General features: G+C 40.5%; 2 protein-coding genes across 2 annotated transcripts in view; one reads left to right on the plus strand and one right to left on the minus strand.

Annotated features, from left to right (window-relative positions):
• The window catches only part of top2b (DNA topoisomerase II beta), a 505,727-nt gene that overhangs the window by 67,807 nt on the left and 416,548 nt on the right, over positions 1–21,372 (plus strand). The window lies entirely within an intron of this gene.
• The window catches only part of LOC140275173 (retinoic acid receptor beta-like), a 155,934-nt gene that overhangs the window by 9,080 nt on the left and 125,482 nt on the right, over positions 1–21,372 (minus strand). Inside the window, exon 6 of the mRNA XM_072370584.1 lies at positions 17,799–18,003. Within this exon, the coding sequence (XP_072226685.1) occupies positions 17,799–18,003 (205 nt within the window). The remainder of the gene's footprint in view (positions 1–17,798; positions 18,004–21,372) is intronic.

A 21,372-nucleotide genomic window follows, 5' to 3' on the forward strand; every position in this document is an offset into this window, starting at 1 on the left:
CTCAGCTACGGGCTGTGGACTACAGGCTGCATTGGGAGCGGGCGGCTAAAAACACTGTGAGATCGGGATGTAGCCTAGCGACAGGATGTCAATAAATGATGTGGAAAGGAAGCTCAAAGAAGGTCTTTACAGCACAAAGACAAAGCAAGGCAAGTCTCACATTTAGAGAAGTTTCTCAATTGTCTGTGAATCTCTTTATTAATAGCCTATAAAATTACACAAAATCAATGCATTTCTATTATTGTGCGAGCATAAATTCTCAAAGTTTTGCGGCTACGGGCAGGAGTGTAACACACACGTTGCGAGTGGTAATGGTCAGAAATTCAGCGGGAGCGGGGTGAAGAAAACAGTCTGTGGACAGCTCTTCTGTGGACTGAGAAACGAAGGAGGAAATGAATGATGTCTGATTTGTGATGTTCATTCATTTGTTATGAAATCATAATTAATTAATGGTCTTAGGTTCTTGTAGATATGTATAGTGTTGTTGTGTATATAATGTGTGAAGTGTGTAAATAGATAAATGATAATGTAATTATGTGAATAAATACTTTTGAAAATTATATCAGCATATTGATTTTGTGTTATACTCCATACTACCATAAAATAATAGAATATAGTACTGATAATAATAATAAAGACTATAATAATGATGATAATAATAATAGGACACAATAAATGCACCATGTAACATTTTAAGGAACTTATTGTTACTTTTTTTTTACAGTTTTACATTCACTTGTCCTCTACCAGCTGTCACGTGACAGGGCTGAACAGATGTTCTCGTTCGTTAATTTGTCAATTGACAGCTACCGAGTCACTGTCGTGCTTTAAACAACAATGGCAGGGAGGATACAGACACAAGTCACCTTATTGTGTATTTGCTTTCCCAGGTTTTCAGATGGTTTGAATTGTTTGCATTTTGTGTATTGCATTTTGTCAGCTCAGCTGAAGCAAACTAAAATGGATCAAGATGGCGGCGCGTGCACATCGTGAGGCTCAGCGTCTCTCCAGATTTAGCGAAATAGTAGTTATCTGCCTGCTTGTTTCAAGTCTGTTCACTCAGAACTGTCTTGCAAACACATTCTACAGCCGCCAGGAACTTTTGGACATTGTATCTCGCAATTCTGGTAACTTTATCGATGGACTACAACTTTTCCCTGAGATCGTCATGACCACCGAAACAATCAACCCGGTTCCGCCGACCGGAAGTGCTCGCAGGCGGCGTTGAGATCGTAAACAAAGACGGGGTAAGAGAGCTGGGCTAAGGGCTAAGCTGAAGCTAACACCTCACCGGCTATCGCTACCCAGCATTTTCCTTGCTAATGTACGGTCTCTGGCGAACAAAATGGATGAGCTACGACTGTGGATCACCACGCACAAATGGATTATGGACTGCAAAATCATGATTCTAACGGAAACGTGGCTTAACAACAGCGTTCCTGATAGCGTCATTGAACTAGCTGGTTGCTACATGCTCCAGGTGGACAGAACAGCTGATGACTCCGGTAAAACCAGAGGTGGGGGTTGGTGTATCTATGTAAACAAAGCTTGGTGCACAGATGCTGCCATCATTGGAAGTCATTGCTCACCTGACCTAGAATATCTCATGGTTAAGTGCAGACTGTTCTATCTGCCCAGGGAGTTTACATCTTCATTTGCAAGTCGCTTTGGATAAAAGCATCTGCTAAATACATAAACATAAACATAAACATCTACTATTGTGACTGCAGCCTACATCCCACCTGATGCTAACGCTAAACTGGCGATGGAAGAACTGCATGCTGCCATTAGCAAACAACAGACATCACATCCGGAGGCAGCCTTTATTGTTGCGGGTGACTTCAACCACTCCAACCTGAAGACTGTCCCTAAATTTCAACAACATGTCTCCTGCCCCACAAGTGGAGCCAAGACTTTGGACCATGTTTACACCAACATGGCTGATGCTTACAAAGCAGTCTCCCTCCCCCACCTTGGACAGTCTGACCACCTCTCTTTGTTTTTAATCCCCAAGTACTCACCACTCATCAAATGTGTGAAACCTACAATGAGGACAGTCAAAGTGTGGCCAGGGGGAGCAGACTCTGAACTACAGCAGCGATTCGAACACACAGACTGGAGTGTGTTTGCTACCCAGGCCACACTGGACTCCCACACGGACATTGACTCTTACGCCTCCTCCGTGCTGGACTTCATCAACACCAGCATCAACAGTGTCACCACTCACAAACGGTTCACTACATTCCCAAACCAGAAGCCGTGGATGAACAGAGAAGTCCGCCTACTGCTGAAGGCACGAGACGCCGCTTTCAGATCTGGTGATGCTCAGGCCTACTCTTCATCCAGAGCTGACCTGAAGAGGGGCATCAGGGAGGCCAAGCACAGCCACAAGCTAAGGATTGAGGAGCACTTTAAGAACTCCGACCCCCGACGCCTGTGGCAGGGCATCCAGGCCATAACTGACTACAAACCCACCAACACCACCCCAACATCCAACAACGCCTCCTTCCTGAATGAGCTTAACAGCTTTTATGCTCGCTTTGAGAGGGACAACCTGGAGCCAACCACCAAGGCTGTGCTCACGACAGGACACCAACCTCTCACACTCTCCCCACCGACGTGCATGCAGCACTGAGCAGGACCAATGCACGTAAGGCTGCTGGCCCTGATGGCATCCCTGGATGCATGCTCAGGACCTGTGCTGGGCAGCTAGCTGGGGTCTTGACTGACATTTTCAACCTGTCGCTGGCCCAAGCAGCTGTCCCCACATGCTTCAAAACCACCTCCATCATGCCAGTGCCAAAACATTCCAAAGCTGAGAGCCTCAATGACTTCCGCCCTGTTGCACTCACCCCCACCATCATGAAGTGCTTCGAGAGGCTGGTCCTGACTCACCTCAAAACCTGCTTACCACCCACACCCTTCCTGCCTACCGCCAGAATAGGAGCACAGAGGATGACATCTCCATAGCACTACACTCTGCCCTTGCTCACCTGGACAATAACAACACCTATGTGAGAATGCTGTTCATAGACTTTAGCTCAGCATTCAACACCATCATCCCCTCCAAACTGATTAGCAAACTCAGTGACCTGGGTATCAATGCCTCCCTCTGCAACTGGGTACTAGACTTTCTAACCAACAGACCCTGTCTGTTAGGCTGGAGAACCACACCTCCTCTACACTCATCCTGAACACTGGCATCCCACAGGGCTGTGTGCTGAGTCCTTTCTTCTACTCTCTCTTCACCTACGACTGCACGCCTGTACATGGTTCGAATACCATTATCAAGTTTGCGGACAACACAACGGTGGTTGGCCTCATCAGCAACAACGATGAGACGGCATACAGAGAAGAGGTTCAGCATCTGGCAGAGTGGTGCACCGCCAACAACCTGGCTCTCAACACCAAGAAGACCAAAGAGCTCATTGTGGACTTCAGGAAGAAGAGTGGCACACCCACCCCCATCCTTATTGACGGGACGGAGGTTGAGCGTGTCACAAGCCTCAAGTTCTTGTGGGTCCACATCTCCGAGGATCTCTCTTGGTCTCTCAACACCTCAACCCTGGTCAAGAAGGCACACCAGCACCTCTTCTTCATGAGGAGGCTGAAGAAGGCCCATCTTTCTCCTCAGATCCTGGTGAACTTCTACCACTGCACCATCGAGAGCATCCTCACCAACTGTATCTCAGCATGGTATGGCAGCTGCTCTGTTGTAGAACGGAATTCACTCCAGAGGGTGGTGAAAACCGCCCAACGCATCACAGGTTCCCCACTCCCCTCCATTGAGACTATCCAGAGCAAGAGGTGCCTGCGGAGAGTATTGTCAAGGACAGCTCTCGTCCCAGCCACAACTGTTTGACCTCCTCCCCTCCGGGAGGCGCTACAGGGTGCTCCGTTCCTGGACGAGCAGGTTCAGGAAAAGCTTCCTTCCTGCAGCGGTCACTCTGCTAAACTCTCAACCTCAGGGTCCCCCCCAACGACACACACGCACACACAGAGACTGTGCACTGCCACACACACACACAATGACTGCGGATTATCATGCAAGCCCCCCTTTGCCCCCCTGCCCCCCCTTCAGCCACTGAACCTCGCACTGAACTGTTAGTACTGTATTGCAGTTATTCACTGAATTCACTTTACATACGCACATACTCTGCACTGAACTGTTAGTGCTGTATTGCAGTTATTCACTGAATTCACTTTACATACGCACATACTCTGCACTGAACTGTTAGTGCTGTATTGCAGTTATTCACTGAATTCACTTTACATACGCACATACTCTGCACTGAACTGTTAGTGCTGTATTGCATTTATTCACTTTATTCACTGAATTCACTTTACATACGCACATACTACACCTTTTAACCACTTTTACTGCTGTTTTGCACTTCTGGTTGGATGCTAACTGCATTTTGTTGTCTCAGTACCTGTACTTTGTGCAATGTCAATAAAGTTGAATCTAATCTAATCTAATCTAATGTTGCTTTCAATGTTAAGTGTTTAGAACTGTGGCCGTTTTGTGCAACGCCCACAGTATGGCTACAGCGCCACCAGCTGGAAAGATGAACGAAATGACTCGTTCAAAGATTCGTTCAATTTACTGTTCGAGAGTAAAAGATCCGATTCAGTCAAAAGAGTCAAACTTATCAACATTAGTCATTACTTGAACATGTGCTGTAATTATTTTTCTTTGGTTTTTAATGGCAGCTGGCATCCTTGGTGTTGCATATGCCGCCATCTACTGGACTAGATTTATTTTTCAGTTTCTTCTTTTCTATATTCTTTTAATTATTCTAGTAGTTACCAGGAATCCTATTGTTATTATCCTCCCTTCTTTAGACTTAGCAGATTCTACTATATTCTTCAAATTACATTCTGTTATTCCTGCCCTATCTTCATTATTTCCCTCTCCCTTCCATATCTGGGACATGCTATCATCACATGTTCCACTGTCTCCCTCTCCCCACAGCTACACTGCCCAGTTGGATGTTTCCCCATTATCTTAAGTGTATTATTCAATTTACAATGTCCTACATGTGTGTTATACATTTAAATAGGATGTTAGACCAATTTCAGGGTACTGAAAATGTTTTAAGGGTCTCTGAACAAGTGGCAAGAGAGACGGTTCTTGGCGTGATTCAAGATGGCGCCGCTGTACACTTTTTTCCGCGTGTGACCAAACCATGTCGTAGTTTCTGGCTCCAGCACATTTTATTTTAGGTTAAAAACTATTCTTTTGAGTATTGTGTTACATGTGTAAATTAATTGAATGTTACAGTTACAGAGAGGAATATGTATTTTGTTAATATTGTAAGAATTCTGCTGAATTCAGGATTATTCTTAATGAAGAATTTGGAAATGTATATTTTATGTGGGAAACGAGGTTTATGCTGCAACTAGCCTATATGTATTTTGGTTTTGTTTCTGATATTGTGGATGTTAAATGACACTTGAATATGGAAAAAAGTAAATACAGAAAAAGGATAAAAGAGAAAAGAAAAGAGAGATCTCATAAATTGATAAAAAAATTCTACTGAGCGAAGCTGCACTGAACAGAAGCAAACAGTCGCCTGTCTCATTCTTTCTCCTGTTTTACAGGAACCTTATCTGTGTACAGGTACTCCGCTTGGGACCTGTTACAATTACTTTACTTTTCTCCACTGAAAATTTAAAAACCCACTCTTCTCCCCATTTCTCCACTTGATCAATCCCTTCCTGTAGTTTCTTAACTATGTGATCTATGTTGCCGCCCCTCTTCCATAATGCCCCATCATCTGCAAACAAAGATCTTCCCATTCCTGCTGGTATACTGTTGAATATATAATTTATCATTATTGTAAATAACGTTGGACTTATCACACTCTCCTGCAACGTACCATTCTCTACCATATAGCTCTCTGACACCTCCGACCCTATTTTAACTTGTATAACTCTTTCCCTTAAAAAATCCAGTCCAGTTAAACATGTTTCCCTCAATTCCTGTTCGATGCATTTTGATTAGCAATCCCTCTCTCCACAACCTGTCATAGGCCTTTTCCACATCAAAAAACACTGCTGCCACGTTTCTTTATTTACTTGTGCTTTTCTTATATCATCCTCAATGAATACTACTGGATCCATTGTGCTCCGACCTCTTCTAAACCCACTCTGATATCTCGTCACCAATCCCCTTATTTCTCTATAATACATCATTCTTTCATTTATCATTCTTTCCATTATCTTACCTATATGTGATGTTAGTGCTATGGGCCTGTAATTTATTGTCTTACTATGATCTTTCCTCAGCTTCCTAATTGGTACTATTATTGCCTCCTTCCAACTTTGTGGTACTTTCCCCTCTTTCCAGACTTTATTGAATAATGTTAATATCTTTGTTAATCCCCCCTCACTTAAATGTTTGATCATAGTGTAACATATCCCATCTTTGCCTGGCGCACTCCTTCTTGTATTCTCTATTGCTTGTTTCATTTCTCTAATTGTAAATGGGACATCTAATTCATTTTCTCTACTTTCCTTTCTTTTTAACACCTCTCTGTTTTCGTCTCTATTTTTCTTCCTGCCATTTCTTCCCTCCTCAGTTAAATTATTTGAACTGTGCACCGCAACAAAAGTTTTAACCATTAATTCCACCTTTTCTTTATTAGTTATAGCCACTTCATCTCCAGAACTCAGGACTGGATAAGTCCAATCCTTCCTATCCCCACCCATTTTCCTTAACATTCCCCATACTTCTCCTATCTTCGTTTTGCTCCCAATAGTTCCACAGAATTTCCTCCAATACGAACTCTTTGCTTGTCTTATTGTTTTCCTTACCATTGCTTGCGCTTGCTTATACTGAATCAAATGTTGAAAGTTATGGTATCTTTTAACTAACTTAAACGCTTTATTTCTACTCTTTATTGCTTGTTTACATTTTTCATCGCACTATGGTACTAACTTGTTTTTCCTTGTTCTCCCTGAACTTTTAGGTATATAGCTGTTTGCTGCTGATATGATCCCCTGCTTTATGTCCCTCTCCATCATTTCCACCTCCATGTTATCATTAACCCTGTTCCAACAGGTATCCTTTGAATGGTGTTATGGTGTTTCACCCCCCTCTTTTCCCTTTTTTCTGTCTTCTCAAACCCTAGCTGGTCGAGGCGGATGGCCACCCTTCCTGAGTCTGGTTCTGCCAGAGGTTTCTTCCTGTTAAAATGGAGTCGTTCCTTTCCACAGTCGCCACAGTCACGCTCAGGACGGGAGATTGGACTGAAGACAAGTTTTGGTGCAATCTGTTACTATATCTGAGGAATTATTTTTTTTAATTGGCTCTATATGAATTAAATTAATTTGAAATTAATTAATTGGATTTCATTGGATTATGATTACAATTGCAGTTGAATTCCAATTGGCTTGAACTGGACTATATTATTTAAGTGCCTTGAGATGACAATTGTTGTAATTTGGCGCTATATAAATAAAACTGAATTGAAACTGAATTGAATATTTCCACATCCAACATCCTGTCTCAAAGTCATGCAGAATAACTTATCCATGCATTTGTTAATTAAAGATTGGTCTACTATTATTCTTTATTATTGGGCTGTCCGACAAATTCTCCAGCTGAACCAAAATGTTGCAGCCAGAGTTCTGATGAGATCTAACAGGAGAGATCGTATTTCTCCAGTTTTAGCTTCTCTTTATTGGCTCCCTGTTAAATTCAGAATAGAATTTAAGATTCTTCTCCTCATACATAAAGATCTTAATGACCAAGTTCCATCATATCTTAAAGATCTCACTGTTAAATATTTTCCCAACAGAGCACTTCGCTCTCACAGCAGGTTTACTTGTGGTTTCTAGAGTTTCAAAAAATAGAATGGGAGGTCCCTCAGCTATCAGGCCCCTCTCTTGTGGAGCCAGTTGCCAGAATATGTCCTTGGAAACAGACACCCTCTCTAACTTTAAGATTAGGCTTAACACTTTCCTTTTTGATAAAGCTTATATTTATATTTAGGGATGGCTCAGGTGATCCTGAAACATCCCATAGTTAAGCTGTTACAGGTCTAGACTGCGGGGGGGCCTCCTATGTCACATTTTTTCTCACTTTTCTCTCTTTTTCACCCTTTTATTTCCTCATATGAGGTTATGTACATTTGCCATTATTGTTCTTATTATTCCTGTCTCAACAGGTTTATGTTTATGTTTTTATTAGACACTTTTATCCAAAGCGACTTAAGGGGGTCTTGCCTAAGGACCCCTCCTGGAGGTAATACCTTTCATGCAGGTTTGAACCTTTGAACTCAGGTCTCCCACATGGAAGGTGGCAATCGTACCACTACACTATCCAGTCCCCAGGTATCCTTTGACCTCTCAAACCCCAGCTGGTTGAGGCAGATGGCCACCCTTCCTGAGTCTGGTTCTTCCAGAGGTTTCTTCCTGTTAAAAGGGAGTAATTTCTCTCCAAAGTCGCCTCATGCATGCTGGGGACAGGAGATTGGACCGAGGAGAAGTTTCAGTGCAATGGTTGGTTTTCTTAGTTAGGAAATTGATTTTTGAATTGTCCTTGCATGTATGAATTGGACTCATTTAGAATTTAATTTATTGGATTTGATTGGATTATGATTACAATGAACTGGACTCTAATTGGCTTGAATTGGACTCTATCTTTGGACTCTTGAGATGATATTTGTTGTGATTTGGCGCTATATTGATAAACTGAATTGAATTGAACTGAATTGAAGGAAGAGATGCATGGTGTTCCTAAGTGTCCAACTTTTGCCGCAGAGAATGTTGATAGTAGACTTTCATTCATGAGAACCACTTGTGCTTTGGTTGGTTCAGAAAAGGCCACACGGCAAAGAACCGTAATAATTAATCCAACCTGTTAGCACATACAGAGCCTTGTTAAAACACCAAATAATGACCTAGTGGCAACAGAAAATAAAGCAAACAAAAAGTTCCAAAGGTTATATCCCATGCATTGACAAGATACACCTCTGCCACATCTTGTATTGTTCCAGTTTCACTTTTACTTGACACAGAGCAATTCAACCTTTCTTTGACAGATCTAGAGTTCCAGTTAAATGTGAACACCCAGCTATTACAGGTAAAGTTTAGCACAATGATGGCTCTCGACACAGTCATATCTAGTGAAGCGGCCTATGGTCTGCAAATACGTGGATTCAACTCTGAAACTTATGTCCAACTACATCAAGCCTACACGGGAAATTTTATCTAGTCCCACATCCCCACTAACAAAACTGCACTCCAGTGGCAACACCTCAAACACCTAGCTTACAAGTTACAGCCACTCCAAGACTGTGAGGTTGGTCTTCTGATTGGTGATGACTGGCCATCCGCACTGGCTCCTTTGGAGAACTGTCCTCTGCTGGAGCATTGTAGGGTCACCAAATCCACATCTTGATAGACTGGGAAGTCAGAGCTTTGTACACAGAGTTGCAGTAAAAGAAATGCCTACGTCTCCAGTCACTGATGTATTCAAGGTTTGAAATTATGAAGAAAAATATGTCTCAAGATTATGTTAATTTTGTGTAGTATCTGTCCAACACTATACTGAAAAGGAAAGATTGACACTATGAGATGCCTCTTCCTTTAAAGACCACAGTCCACCGGCACTACAAAACAATAAAAAACTGGCTGTGGTTCGGCTTCAACACCTTAAGAGGAAGTTACAGGCCAACAAAGAGTACCATGAGCAATACAAAGCATTTATGGAGGAAACTATCAGAAAAGGTGATGCCGAATTAGCCCCCTAAGTGTCGGAGGAGGAAACTGTGTGGTACATTCCACATCTCCTAAAGGAAACTGAAGAAACTAAGAGTTGAGTAAATTAGAGAGTAAACTCTCTAATTGGAGTCCTTTGTTTGCTTCAGAAAGGAAGCAATGGCCGTGCTATGCGACATTGAAAAGATGTTTCATCAGCTCTGTGTGCTTCCAGAAATGCTCAACTACCTAAAGTTCCTAAGGTAAGGTGGGAGAATGGTCAGCTAGAAACAGAGCCTAAATAATATAGAATGACAGTTTAACTTTGGCCATAAGTACCTTGCATAACAACAGAAATCAGATTATTCCTCAGCATCAATATTTCAACTGTCAGGCTACAGATCTAATTATTGAAACTCAAGAACTTTGCAAAAACGCTGGTCCTCATCTGCATAAGTTCAGCTCAATTAAAAGAGATCTCTTGTCAGCTCCATCTGACAGAGCTATGACCATTGAAACTCTCAAACTTAACCCCTCAAACTCAAACTGACTCCACACCAGAAGGACAAGTTCTTGGCATTCAGTGGTTAGTAGAAAATGACACCTTCAGCTTTAGTGTTGACATGAAATATCACCCCTAAATCGTCTTGGCATCCTGTTACTTGTGTCCTCTGTTTATGATCCACTCGGCTTCATAGCCTCTTTCAGACTGAACATTCTCCAAGAGCCTCGTGTGTGCAATGTTGAAAGCTTGTGTCAGATGTTTGAGGGACAGCGCATGTCATATCTCCCTGAGGAACGAGTCGAAGAATCAGCCCCTTTCATGTACTGCGGAATGGACTGCTTAGAACTATGTCACCAAACAAGGGCGGAAAGAGTACAAAAGGCGTGGGCTGATCTTCTCATGCTTGTCATCATGTGCAGTCCATATGAAGACGCTTGAAGACTTATCCACAGATGCTTTTATTAATGCCGTGAGATGCTTCATTAGCTGAAGAAGAGCTGTCTTTCTTTGAAAGTTTTATGAAGCTATGGCTATTGTTAATAGTATTGCTTTAACTGTTGATGGAATCAACGATCCCAAAGTTCTTGATCCTCTGACTCCAAACCATCTCATCCTGGCAAATTCCAAAGTGACACTTTCAGCACCTGGCAAGTTTGTCAAGAAGACGTGTATGCAGTAAAAAGATGGCATAGAGTGCAATATCTAACGGAACAGTTCTGGAGTCGATGGAAAAGAGAATACCTCATGAATGTGGTGCACACAAAACCGTAATCTGAAAGTAAATGACATAGTCATAGACTTAGTCATCAAGAAGGACATGCTGCCAAGGTGTCAGTGGCAACTGGGACATGTGGTCGAAACCACAGAAGGAAACTAAGTTCAAGGTTCAAGTGGGGGAAATGTTAAATGTTAAATGTTGGGAAATTGCCAAAAAAAACCAGGACCATACCTCAAAGCCCAAGCCTTTCAATAATTGAACGCCCTATCCAAAAACTGGTGGTTTGTCTTGAAGATGAATAACGAGTTGTTCCCATGACACACTAACATAGGGCACATGAGTTTATGAACAGTTGTAAAGGTCACCTAATTTGTATTTGTGCATGTAACTCATGTTGAAGTGGTCTTTTTATTACGGTCTTTGAATCATACATGACTTATTAAGTTTCTGTTTGTCATAATATGATCTGGTGGGAGTGCAAATGACTGCTGTTTCTTTGATTCCCTCTGTCTGTCACTGACTTTGACATAGTTGCATGCCTCCAAACCTGTATGGTCAGATAATTGTTTTCCCACATATGTCCGATGGCAGAACGATCTCTGTGTTGCAACTGAGACACATGCTCCATGTGAGAGCGAGCAAATGTTAATTTTTCAAAGTTGCAGTTTACACCAGATGGAGTGAGATATGTCATGTAACGCATGTAATATCGATGTCTAAAAGCATCAAACATGTTTATGCAATTTTCCACTTCCAGACATTTTGTGTATTCATTTATAGTTTAAATATGAAGCAATGAAGCACTTTTTTTGGTAGATGAGTTTTGCTACTGAAATGACTGGATACAATCTTTATTGTTTATATATTGTATCTATATCAAGTAGTTGAGATCAATGTTGCAACCCTGTTTACAACCACTTTTTTTGGGGAGGTGAAACCCAGAATCTTCAGAATGTTCCTGAATGCTTCTAATAAAGTGCTCTCCTCCTTTTTTTTATTGCTACACAGTAAGTAGCATCTCATTTCTTAAACAACCATGTCTGAAGACACAGTTTAAGGTTCTGGAAAAGATCGTACTCCCTTTCAGGAGGGTCAAATTATTGGCCTGCATCAAGCAAAACAAGTAAGATTGATGAAAAAATACTAAAATCAGAAAAAAATCTTAAATGATCATGATCAGAAACCACTTAAACATTAGGTTAAATCAGATCAATAGCAGAATTAACTGTTATGTTTAAAAGATACATTTAAGAATGTTTACACAAATAAAATGCAAAGAGAAGTCAAGGTAGAGGGACTGCAAAGCTGTGTAGAGCTGTGCTTAGGAAAAACATTTTAGTGAGGCTAATTGACTAAACAAATACATTTGGTCAGGGATCTGCAGATTGGACTCTGGGTCCATGGAAACTGTTATGTGGTCTGATGAGTCCAGCTTTACCTGTTCCAGAGTCATGGGAGCATCAGTAGACTATTTGAAGAGCAGAACATGAAATGCTACACCAATATTATTGGGCAACTTTATGATCCAGGGTAACCTCCATTGGACAGGTCTAAATTCAGCAATATTTTGTGCCCAAAAATTAGGTCACGATTTTCATCTGAATGTAGTACAAAACCTGAATATAATTTATAACTAAGTTTTTCTAATTTATTACATACTATACATACGATACATTAGGTTCAGAGTGTAAGAGTGGTTCAGTGAGCAGGAGACAAAATTTTCACATATCGATTGACTTGCAGAGTTTAGACCTTAACCTGATTCAGAATATTTGTGATGCGCTGGGGAAGACTTTATACAGCAGCCTGACTCTCCCATTTTTTTAGTTCATGCAGGGAATATATATTGTAACATTCCTTGAAATCTTTTTTACAAATATGTCAAAATAACCCAAAGCGTAGTTTTTTCAAGTACAACTGACAAAATCAGTAGTTTTTTTTTTGTGAAATAAAGAACTTGTATATATTGATGAATTATATTGATGATAGATCAAATTTAATTATTTAAAAAAAAAAAAATCAAGTAAAAAAAAAAAACATTGAAAAATATGTATCGTCATTCACTGGTTTCTCTTAATTGTTCTATATTAAGTATTTAGTCATGATTTTTTTTGTTTGTTTCAAATATTAGCCTAAGAGAAAAATGAATGACAGGTGAGGATTGAAAAAATAAAGAAAATATAACATTTTGCAAAACATAACTAAATAATTGTTTGTAATAAAGACTTCAGGCTCTTAACCTCAAACTGGGAGGACATAACAGTTGGCATGGACTGACTCGTGATTATATTCATGTGTTTTTGAATTATCGAACACACACTGCACCAGCAGGCCATAAGGTAACAGTGTACGTTCTGAACCAGAAGCTGCTTGACCTGCAGTAAGGTTGAGTAATTACAGATACAATCTGAAGTGTGTTGTACGTTTCATGGATTATGCAAGAGCCTGTAATGTTTGACCAGGCTCAGTGGATCCAGTATATAAATATAAATTGTTGAATGAAAACCCAGCAGCAAATTAAAATGACAAAATTTAGTGATAATGAGGAATGAAGCTGTGAAACTTTACAGTACATTTTTTTTGTATAAATGCGCATATGTGTCTGTGTGTGAGAGAAAAAGGACATCTACTTGTGCATTAATGTGCATGTGATATAACGTGAGAGAGTTAGTCATGCCTTGCATATCTTGGGAAACAAGCAGCGCAAGCTCATTTCCTCTTGGAGAGTAGTTCAAACATTCCAGTCAGCTTAGTGATGCTGCTTTGGCATACCTGTATAACATCCCTTTCTCCTCTTTCTTTCCAGTTTCCATTGTTTCACTGTCAGAATTGAGAGCAACCTGTGGTGGACCTGGTTTCAGGTTCCCGTGGAGGCTGACTTACTTTTATCCCAAACTCGGTTGCAGCTCCACTCAATATTTAACTGGAGGGATCAATATGGTCTGACAATGTTGAATGGAGAGCATTCAAGCATCATTTGAATGTGTAGTGTAACAGTTGTTTAAATGTGTAGTGTATTAGTTGATTCATTCTATCTGATGTGCCTCTATTTACTCTGTAAATTCTGTAAGTCTTTTATATCAGGAGTTATGCTATAAATATACGCTGATCAGTCATTGATATGTAACACTGTACATCTTATTATTAAAAAAAACCCTGTATACTGCCATTCGCATGGGATGTTATGACATTTCTCATCTTCTTAAACACCTAAAAATTTTTGCAGACCACTCACTCCTCCCCCCACCACCACCACCACCAAACACAAATACATGGCAGTTGCACCTTTCTACTGTAGCTGCCTCCTTCAGCAGGTTAGCAGCAGGACCTGAAAGGGTCAATCTGATAGGAATTTAGCCCAATCCAAAAAGACCCCATCCCATAATGCACAGAGCCGAAAGGATCTATTGTTGTTTTAAAGGCATGAGAAGGAACTACATAGTGTTTGGCACGTGTTCATGATGTTATAGCTGATTGGATTAACCTGAGAGGATTAACCTGAGAGGTTGTGAGATGACTGAAAGAATAAAATAGATAACAGATGTTGGCACACAGAATAGTTTGCTCAAATCATGCAATGCATTTCTATGATGTAACTTTGAACATACTTTGAAATCAGTGTCTTTAAAGATGTTATCAGTCTGCAACCCAGCACAGTAATCAATTATAAAGTAGACTTATATTTGATGTGTTTATATCCCTGCTAATTCAGAACAGTTGTGTAATGGCTAAGAAAATAATTATAAATTATCACACTTGTGTTCTCTTTGAGAATGCACTCACAGACACCTTGAACCCATCTGATTCTGTTGAAATTTTAATGGAGGATTTTAACTCAAAAATGGGTAATATAATGAATGATATTGCTCCTTTTAAGATCAAAAGAGCCACTGAGAAGCAGAAAGCTCCATGGAAATCTCCTAAAGAGAGAGTGCAGGTGGACAGAAAGAAAATCAAAACTTCCCAACCATTTTGAAATACATAAAGAAATGCTACGTAAAGCACATTTCCCAGCTCCCTTGAGGCATCAAGGTTATTCTTTTTCTGAAGACTGCTGTTTTAAAACAATTGTCTTCAGAAGAATAACCTTGATGCCTCCATTTTAAATAGCTATAGGCCCATATCTAATCTGCCATTCAGAGGTAAAATGATTGAGAATAATGTTTCTAACCAGCTTTTTTAACACTTAATAACTATTTTGATTATTTTCAGTCAGGCTTTCGTGCTAATCATAGCACAGAAACGGCCTTAGTCAAAGTTGTCAATGACATACGACTTAACACAGACGCTGGTAAAGCATCGGTGCTCGTGTTGTTGGATCTTGGTGCAGCGTTTGACACGGTGGATCACCGCATTTTCCTCGAGCAACTAGAAAACTGGGTTGGCTTCTCTGGTGCTCTTCTCAAGTGGCTAGCTTCCTACCTCCATAAGAGGAGTTTCTATGTTACAATAGTCCACTACATCTCTACCATGTGGAGTCCCCCAGGGTTAAATTCTGAGTCCACTTCTTTTAACCTTTATATGCTCCCACTTGGACAAATTTTAAAGAATAATCATATCTCCTATCCTAGCTACGATAATGACACGGAAATGTATCTGGCCTTGTCACCTCATGACTATGACTCCCTTGAATCTCTTTGCAACTGCATTGAGCAAATTAATCACTGGCTGTCACATAATTTCCTCCAATTAAACAAAGACAAGACGGAAATAATCATCTTTGGTAAAAAAGAGGAAAGGTATAGGATTGCCACCATTCTCGAAAAGAAAGGACTTAATACAAAGGATATGGTTAGACATTTCGGTATCCTCGTAGACAGTGATCTAAATTTTAACAGTGACATGAAAGCAATAACTAAGTCTGCATTCTACCATCTTAAAAACATTGCCAGGCTTAGGTGGTTTATGTCCAAAGAGGACAAATTAGTTCATGCTTTTATTTCTAGTAGGGTCGACTACTGTAATGGGCTGTTCACAGGTCTTCCAAAAAAGACCCTTTAACAGCTCCAAATGATACAAAATGCAGCAGCAAGAATATTTACAAAAACAAAATGAACACAGCACATAACCCCCATATTGAAATCCCTCCACTGGCTTCCAGTGAGTTACAGGATTGATTTTAAAGCACTGCTGCTGGTTTTTAAATCACTTAATGGGATAGGGCCAAGGCATCTAACAGATGTGTTTCAGTGATATATACCACCCAGATCACTCAGATCACAACGAAATTCATTGTAGACAAACCCATGGTGAGTACTAAACATGATGAGGCAGCACTCAGTTACTATGCTGCTCACCTCTGGAACCAACTCCCTGAAAGCATCCAGATAAGCTCTGATAAAATCCTGATTTTTATGACTATGTCATCTGGCAAAATCACCAGTGAAGTAACAAAGATTTCTGTGTAGGAAATTTGGCTATACTTATAGGTACACAGCATGACTTTTACTAATTTTACTTAAATGAATAAAAGTCAACCTCAGATTAACAAGAACACATGGCATATTACACTTTCATTATTTGTTTAACAACAACTTGATGATTCGTGGATTTTTGTGTTTTGTTTTCACTCTGTTCGGTTTTTTCTTCGGTTTACTTCACGCTCTTTAGTTACCTTGCATCCTGTTTTTTTTTTTAAAGAGTATTCTTTGGTTTGCCACACCTGATTTTTGTTTGTTATCACCACCCTAAGTATATATTCTCCAGGTTTTTCTTTGTTTTGTGCCAGATCATTGTAACAGTCATGTTGCTTTGGATTTTGTTTGTCATCCCTCTCACGGTTTCCCAGTTTGCAAGTTTGTCACTTCATCAATTCTTTTTTAGTTTTGATTGTAGTTTATTCTTGCCACGACAGCGCCTTTGATTTTCTTTTTAATAAAGCCTCTTAGACTACCAGCTCATCTTCGCCTTCCTGCATTAGTCCAGCATTTGGGTCTTCCACCTCCCGCACCACCACGAACTGTGGCAAAAACAAGCTAAGATGCAGAAGCAGTCCACCCATACTGCTTCCATAGGAATTTAAGATGATAAGTAGCAGCCAGGTGCTGCTAAGTAAATGCACTTGATTTGTTGATCATCATCAAGTGTGAGCACCTTGTTGAAAGTAGTAGTAGATTGAATAAGTATGGCTTGTTTGGAAGGATTGCAGGAGAAAGCCTTTTCTCAGGTTTGCAAAGTTGCATCTTAACAAACCACAAGACATTTTGAACAATGTCCTTTGGACAGACGAGACCAGCATAGAGATGTGTAGTCACAATGCACAGCACCATCGTTATAACTGAAGCATCTTGGTAAAACACAGCAACACATCTACTGCAGAGTGACTGAAAAAAAAAGAATCAAAGTGATGAATAAGGTCCAGTCAAAGTGCAGGTCTCAAGTCAATTAAACACTGTGAGGGAGAGCTGTGCATAAACAAATGACCACAAGCCTCAGCTGAACTTAAGCAATGACTAGACCAAATTTTCTCCATATAGATGTGAGAGACTGATAACCTTCAAATTATTACTTCAAGTTATTGCTGCTAAAGGTGGTTCTACTCATGCTATTCTGATGTGTACATTTTACACGCAACTTCTGTATTTTGGCTTAGTTTTTGCTTAATCAATAATTACACGCTATATGTCATGGGTTATTGTTTATCTGGGGTTGTATTTCATAATTTTCAGACCTAGGAAGGACCAGAATATTTAAGTTTACAATGTCCTGATATGTAAAACCTCAGATTTTTATTTTCTACTTGATTGTAACCAACAAATAAGGAGGGTTGAAAGCAGTTGCATATTCTCCTTTGTCTGTGAGTTATAATCTTATCTTCATCCTTTGTTTTCCTGTTGCCACCCACCCCCCTTGCCCTCCAGTACCCACCTCCCGAGATAAGACAGATGGCACTGAGGAGACCTGTCTCTGTGTCATCCATCTCGATGGGCAGCAGCTGGTTGGCAAAAGTGAACACCAGGTCGGTGAGTGGGCCAAAGCCAGCATTGTGCATCTGTGTCCGGTTGAGGGTCAGTCCATCTGAAAAGGTCATTGTGTCCTGGTCGGGAGTGTACCTCGTACAAATGCGCAGGATCTGACAGAGTAGAAAGGATGGTAGTGAGACAATCAGTCAGCAGGGGTTCAGTTGATAGAAAACCAAAAGTGAAATACAGTTTTAGGATTATGAAATTACATTTTGGACACTAAAATTGTGTCCTAAAATGCTCCTTATTAATGTTAGTGTCCAAAAATCACATTTTGCAAAACACAACAAACAATGCAAGGAGTTTTACAGTCTAAAAAATTCCAGAAAAGTAGGTGTCTGAAATATCAATTAACTGCTAATTCTCATCATCATAGAGTAGAATGAGATTGTAATTTCAGTCTGATACTCATAAGTCATTCATTATACACATAATGCATAATGCACAAATAAAAAATGGACGTTGTTGGCTTATTGGCTATTCTGCAAAGAGAACGACAAAACATGATAGAGATCTAAATGAGGACCAGGTCCAACTGGCACTCCTGAAGGAACTTCTAGGTTTTGGCAGCAAATCAACAACCCCTGATTCTAATTTTATGGATCTGAAGGTGTAATAAATGTAAGGATGAACTTATGTTTTTTTTCCAGGCAACTGATCTGTTTCATGAGCTTTTTGAAACTGAATGAAAATGTCACAGAATTCCTTTCACGGAACAACTGCCTCGATTCATACCAGTCTGGTTTTAAAAGTGGTAACTCCACTGAAACTGCTGTTGTTTGTGATGGAAGCCTTAAAAGAAGCCAGAGCTGCAGGTCAATCCTCTATGCTCATCCTGCTTGGTCTAATGGGAGCGTTTGACACAGCCAACCACTGTATTCTTTTCTCTGTACTCTCAAACATGGACATTATGGGCAAAGCACTTGCTTGGTTTGAAGTCTCCTGGCTGGGACAAACATCGACATCTCACTGTCTTAACACAGGGTCCCCCAAGGCAAGGTGCCTTCTCTTTCCCATGTACACCACCTCGTTAGACCTGATCACCTGCTCACATGGCTTCTCGTATAAATTTTTACACAGATGATATCCAACTCTGTAATTTCCACCGGGCAACTCTATGGCCTAGTGCGAATCTCAAACTGTCTTGCAGACATATCCACATGGGTGAGAGAGCATCACCTCCAACTCAACCTCTCTAAAATAGAACTGCTGGTCTTCCCAGCCAAACAAACCATACAGCCCAACATCTCTGTCAAAATTGATTCTTTATCACATGTTCATTTTCAGGTTAGAAGGAACTTGGGGGCCATGACTGATGACCAATTGACCTCTGAGCATTTCATCTCAGTTGCCCAGTCATAATGTTAAGCACAGTTCAGCACAGGAAAGATCAAGCCATTCCTAACACAACAAGCTACCCAGCTCTTGGTACAACCATAGTCATTACTTGCCTTGACGACTGCAACGCCCTTCCAACGGGCCTCCCTGCAACAGTTCAGATAGACCAGAACGTGGTGGCTCGTCTGGTTTTCGATCTCTGAAAAAGGGCACATGTCACCCTTCTAGGTCTGCTCCCACCTTACCTTGACGCTCCCATACGGACCCGTTTTACGCCTTGGCTGGTTTGTTGCTGCCACCCCCACAAGCATGGCACTCTAGACTATTCTCATCCATGGTCAACTGTTGGTGGAATGACCTACCAAGTGCTACTAGAGCAGGGGCACCCCTCTCTACCGCCAGGAAGCTCTTGAAAACTCAGCTTTTCGAGAGTACCACCTCTCATAACAAACTAACCACTAACTATACTTATAATTAACTTCCTTCTCTGGTTGCACTTAACAAACTCAATTCAATTCAGTTTCATTTATATAGCGCCAAATTACATTAAATGTCCTCTCAAGGCACTTAAATAATATAGTTAAATTCAAGCCAATTGGAATTCAACTCATTGTAATCATAATCCAAGGAAATCCAATTAATTCATTTCAAAATAATCAAATTCAATTATATAAAGCCAATTCAAAACAATATACCAGCTAAGGAAACCAACAGATTGCACCGAAACTTGTCTTCAGTCCAATCTCCTGTCCTGAGCATGCCTGAGGCAACTGTGGAGAGGAACGATTCCCTTTTAACAGGGAGAAACCTTTGGCAGAACCAGACTCAGGAAGGGTGGCCATCTGCCTCGACCAGCTGGGGTTTGAGAAGACAGAAAATAGGGGGAAAAAAAAACATAACACCATTCAAAGGATACCTGTTGGAACAGGGAAACACAAGTTAAAAACCACAATAATGTCACATGTACATAATATCATTTGAGAATTTAAACAGGTGGAAAAAGAGAGCAAAGTGAGGAAAGGTGTGACAGATGAGGTCCCCCAACAGTCTAAGCCTATAGCAGCTTAACTATGGGATGTTTCAGGATCACCTGAGCCATCCCTAACTATAAACTTTATCAAAAAGGAAAGTTTTAAGCCTAATCTTAAAAGTGGAAAGGGTGTCTGCTTCCCTGACATTTACTGGCAGCTTATTCCACAAGAGAGGAGCCTGATAACTGAAGGGTCTGCCTCCCATTCTGCTTTTAGAAACTCTGGGTACAAGTAAACCTGCAATTTGGGAGCGAAGTGCTCTGTTAGGAAAATACCTTACAATGAGATCTTTACGATATGATGGAGCTCGGTCATTAAGAGCTTTATATGTGAGGAGAAGAATCGTAAATTCTATTCTGAATTTAACAGGGAGCCAATGAAGAGAAGCTAAAACTGGAGAAACATGATCTCTCCTGTTAGTTCTCATCATAACTCTGACTGCAGCATTTTGGATCAGCTGGAGGTTTTTCAGAGAATATGTGGGACAGCCCAATAATAACGAATTACATTAGTCCAATCTTGAAGTAACAAATGCATGGACTAGTTTCTCTGCATCACCCTGAGACAGGATGTTCCTGATTTTGGCAATATTATGAAGGTGAAAGAAGGCAGTCATAGAAACCAGTTTTATATGTGCATCAAATGATACATTCTGGTCAAAAATAAGGTTCCTCACTGAAGAACTAGAAGCCAAGGAAATACAATCTAGAGTAACTATATAACTCGACAATATCTCCCTGAAGCGCTCAGGTCCAAAGACAATGACTTCAGTTTTGAAGCGGGTCAGTTCTGAGTCATCTAGGTCTTTATGTCTTTAAGACATGCTTGTAGTCTGACCAACCTATTGGTTTCATAGGTAAGTACAGCTGACTATCATCAGGATAGCAATGAAAATTTATGCCATGCTGTCTAATAATGTTACCTAATGGAAGCATGTTTAAAGTAAAAAGAGTCGCTCCAATCACAGAACCCTGAGGAACTCCATGACTTACTCTGGTGTATGAGGAAGATTCTTTATTTACAAGAACAAACTGTCAGATAATTATGATTTAAATCAGCCTAATTCAATTCCTTTAATCCCAATAACATGTTCAAGTCTCTGTAACAGAA

Source organism: Leuresthes tenuis, unplaced genomic scaffold, assembly GCF_036924035.1.
Source record: "Leuresthes tenuis unplaced genomic scaffold, fLeuTen1.0.hap1 SCAF_18, whole genome shotgun sequence".
In the NCBI taxonomy this organism is placed as follows: Eukaryota; Metazoa; Chordata; class Actinopteri; order Atheriniformes; family Atherinopsidae; genus Leuresthes; species Leuresthes tenuis.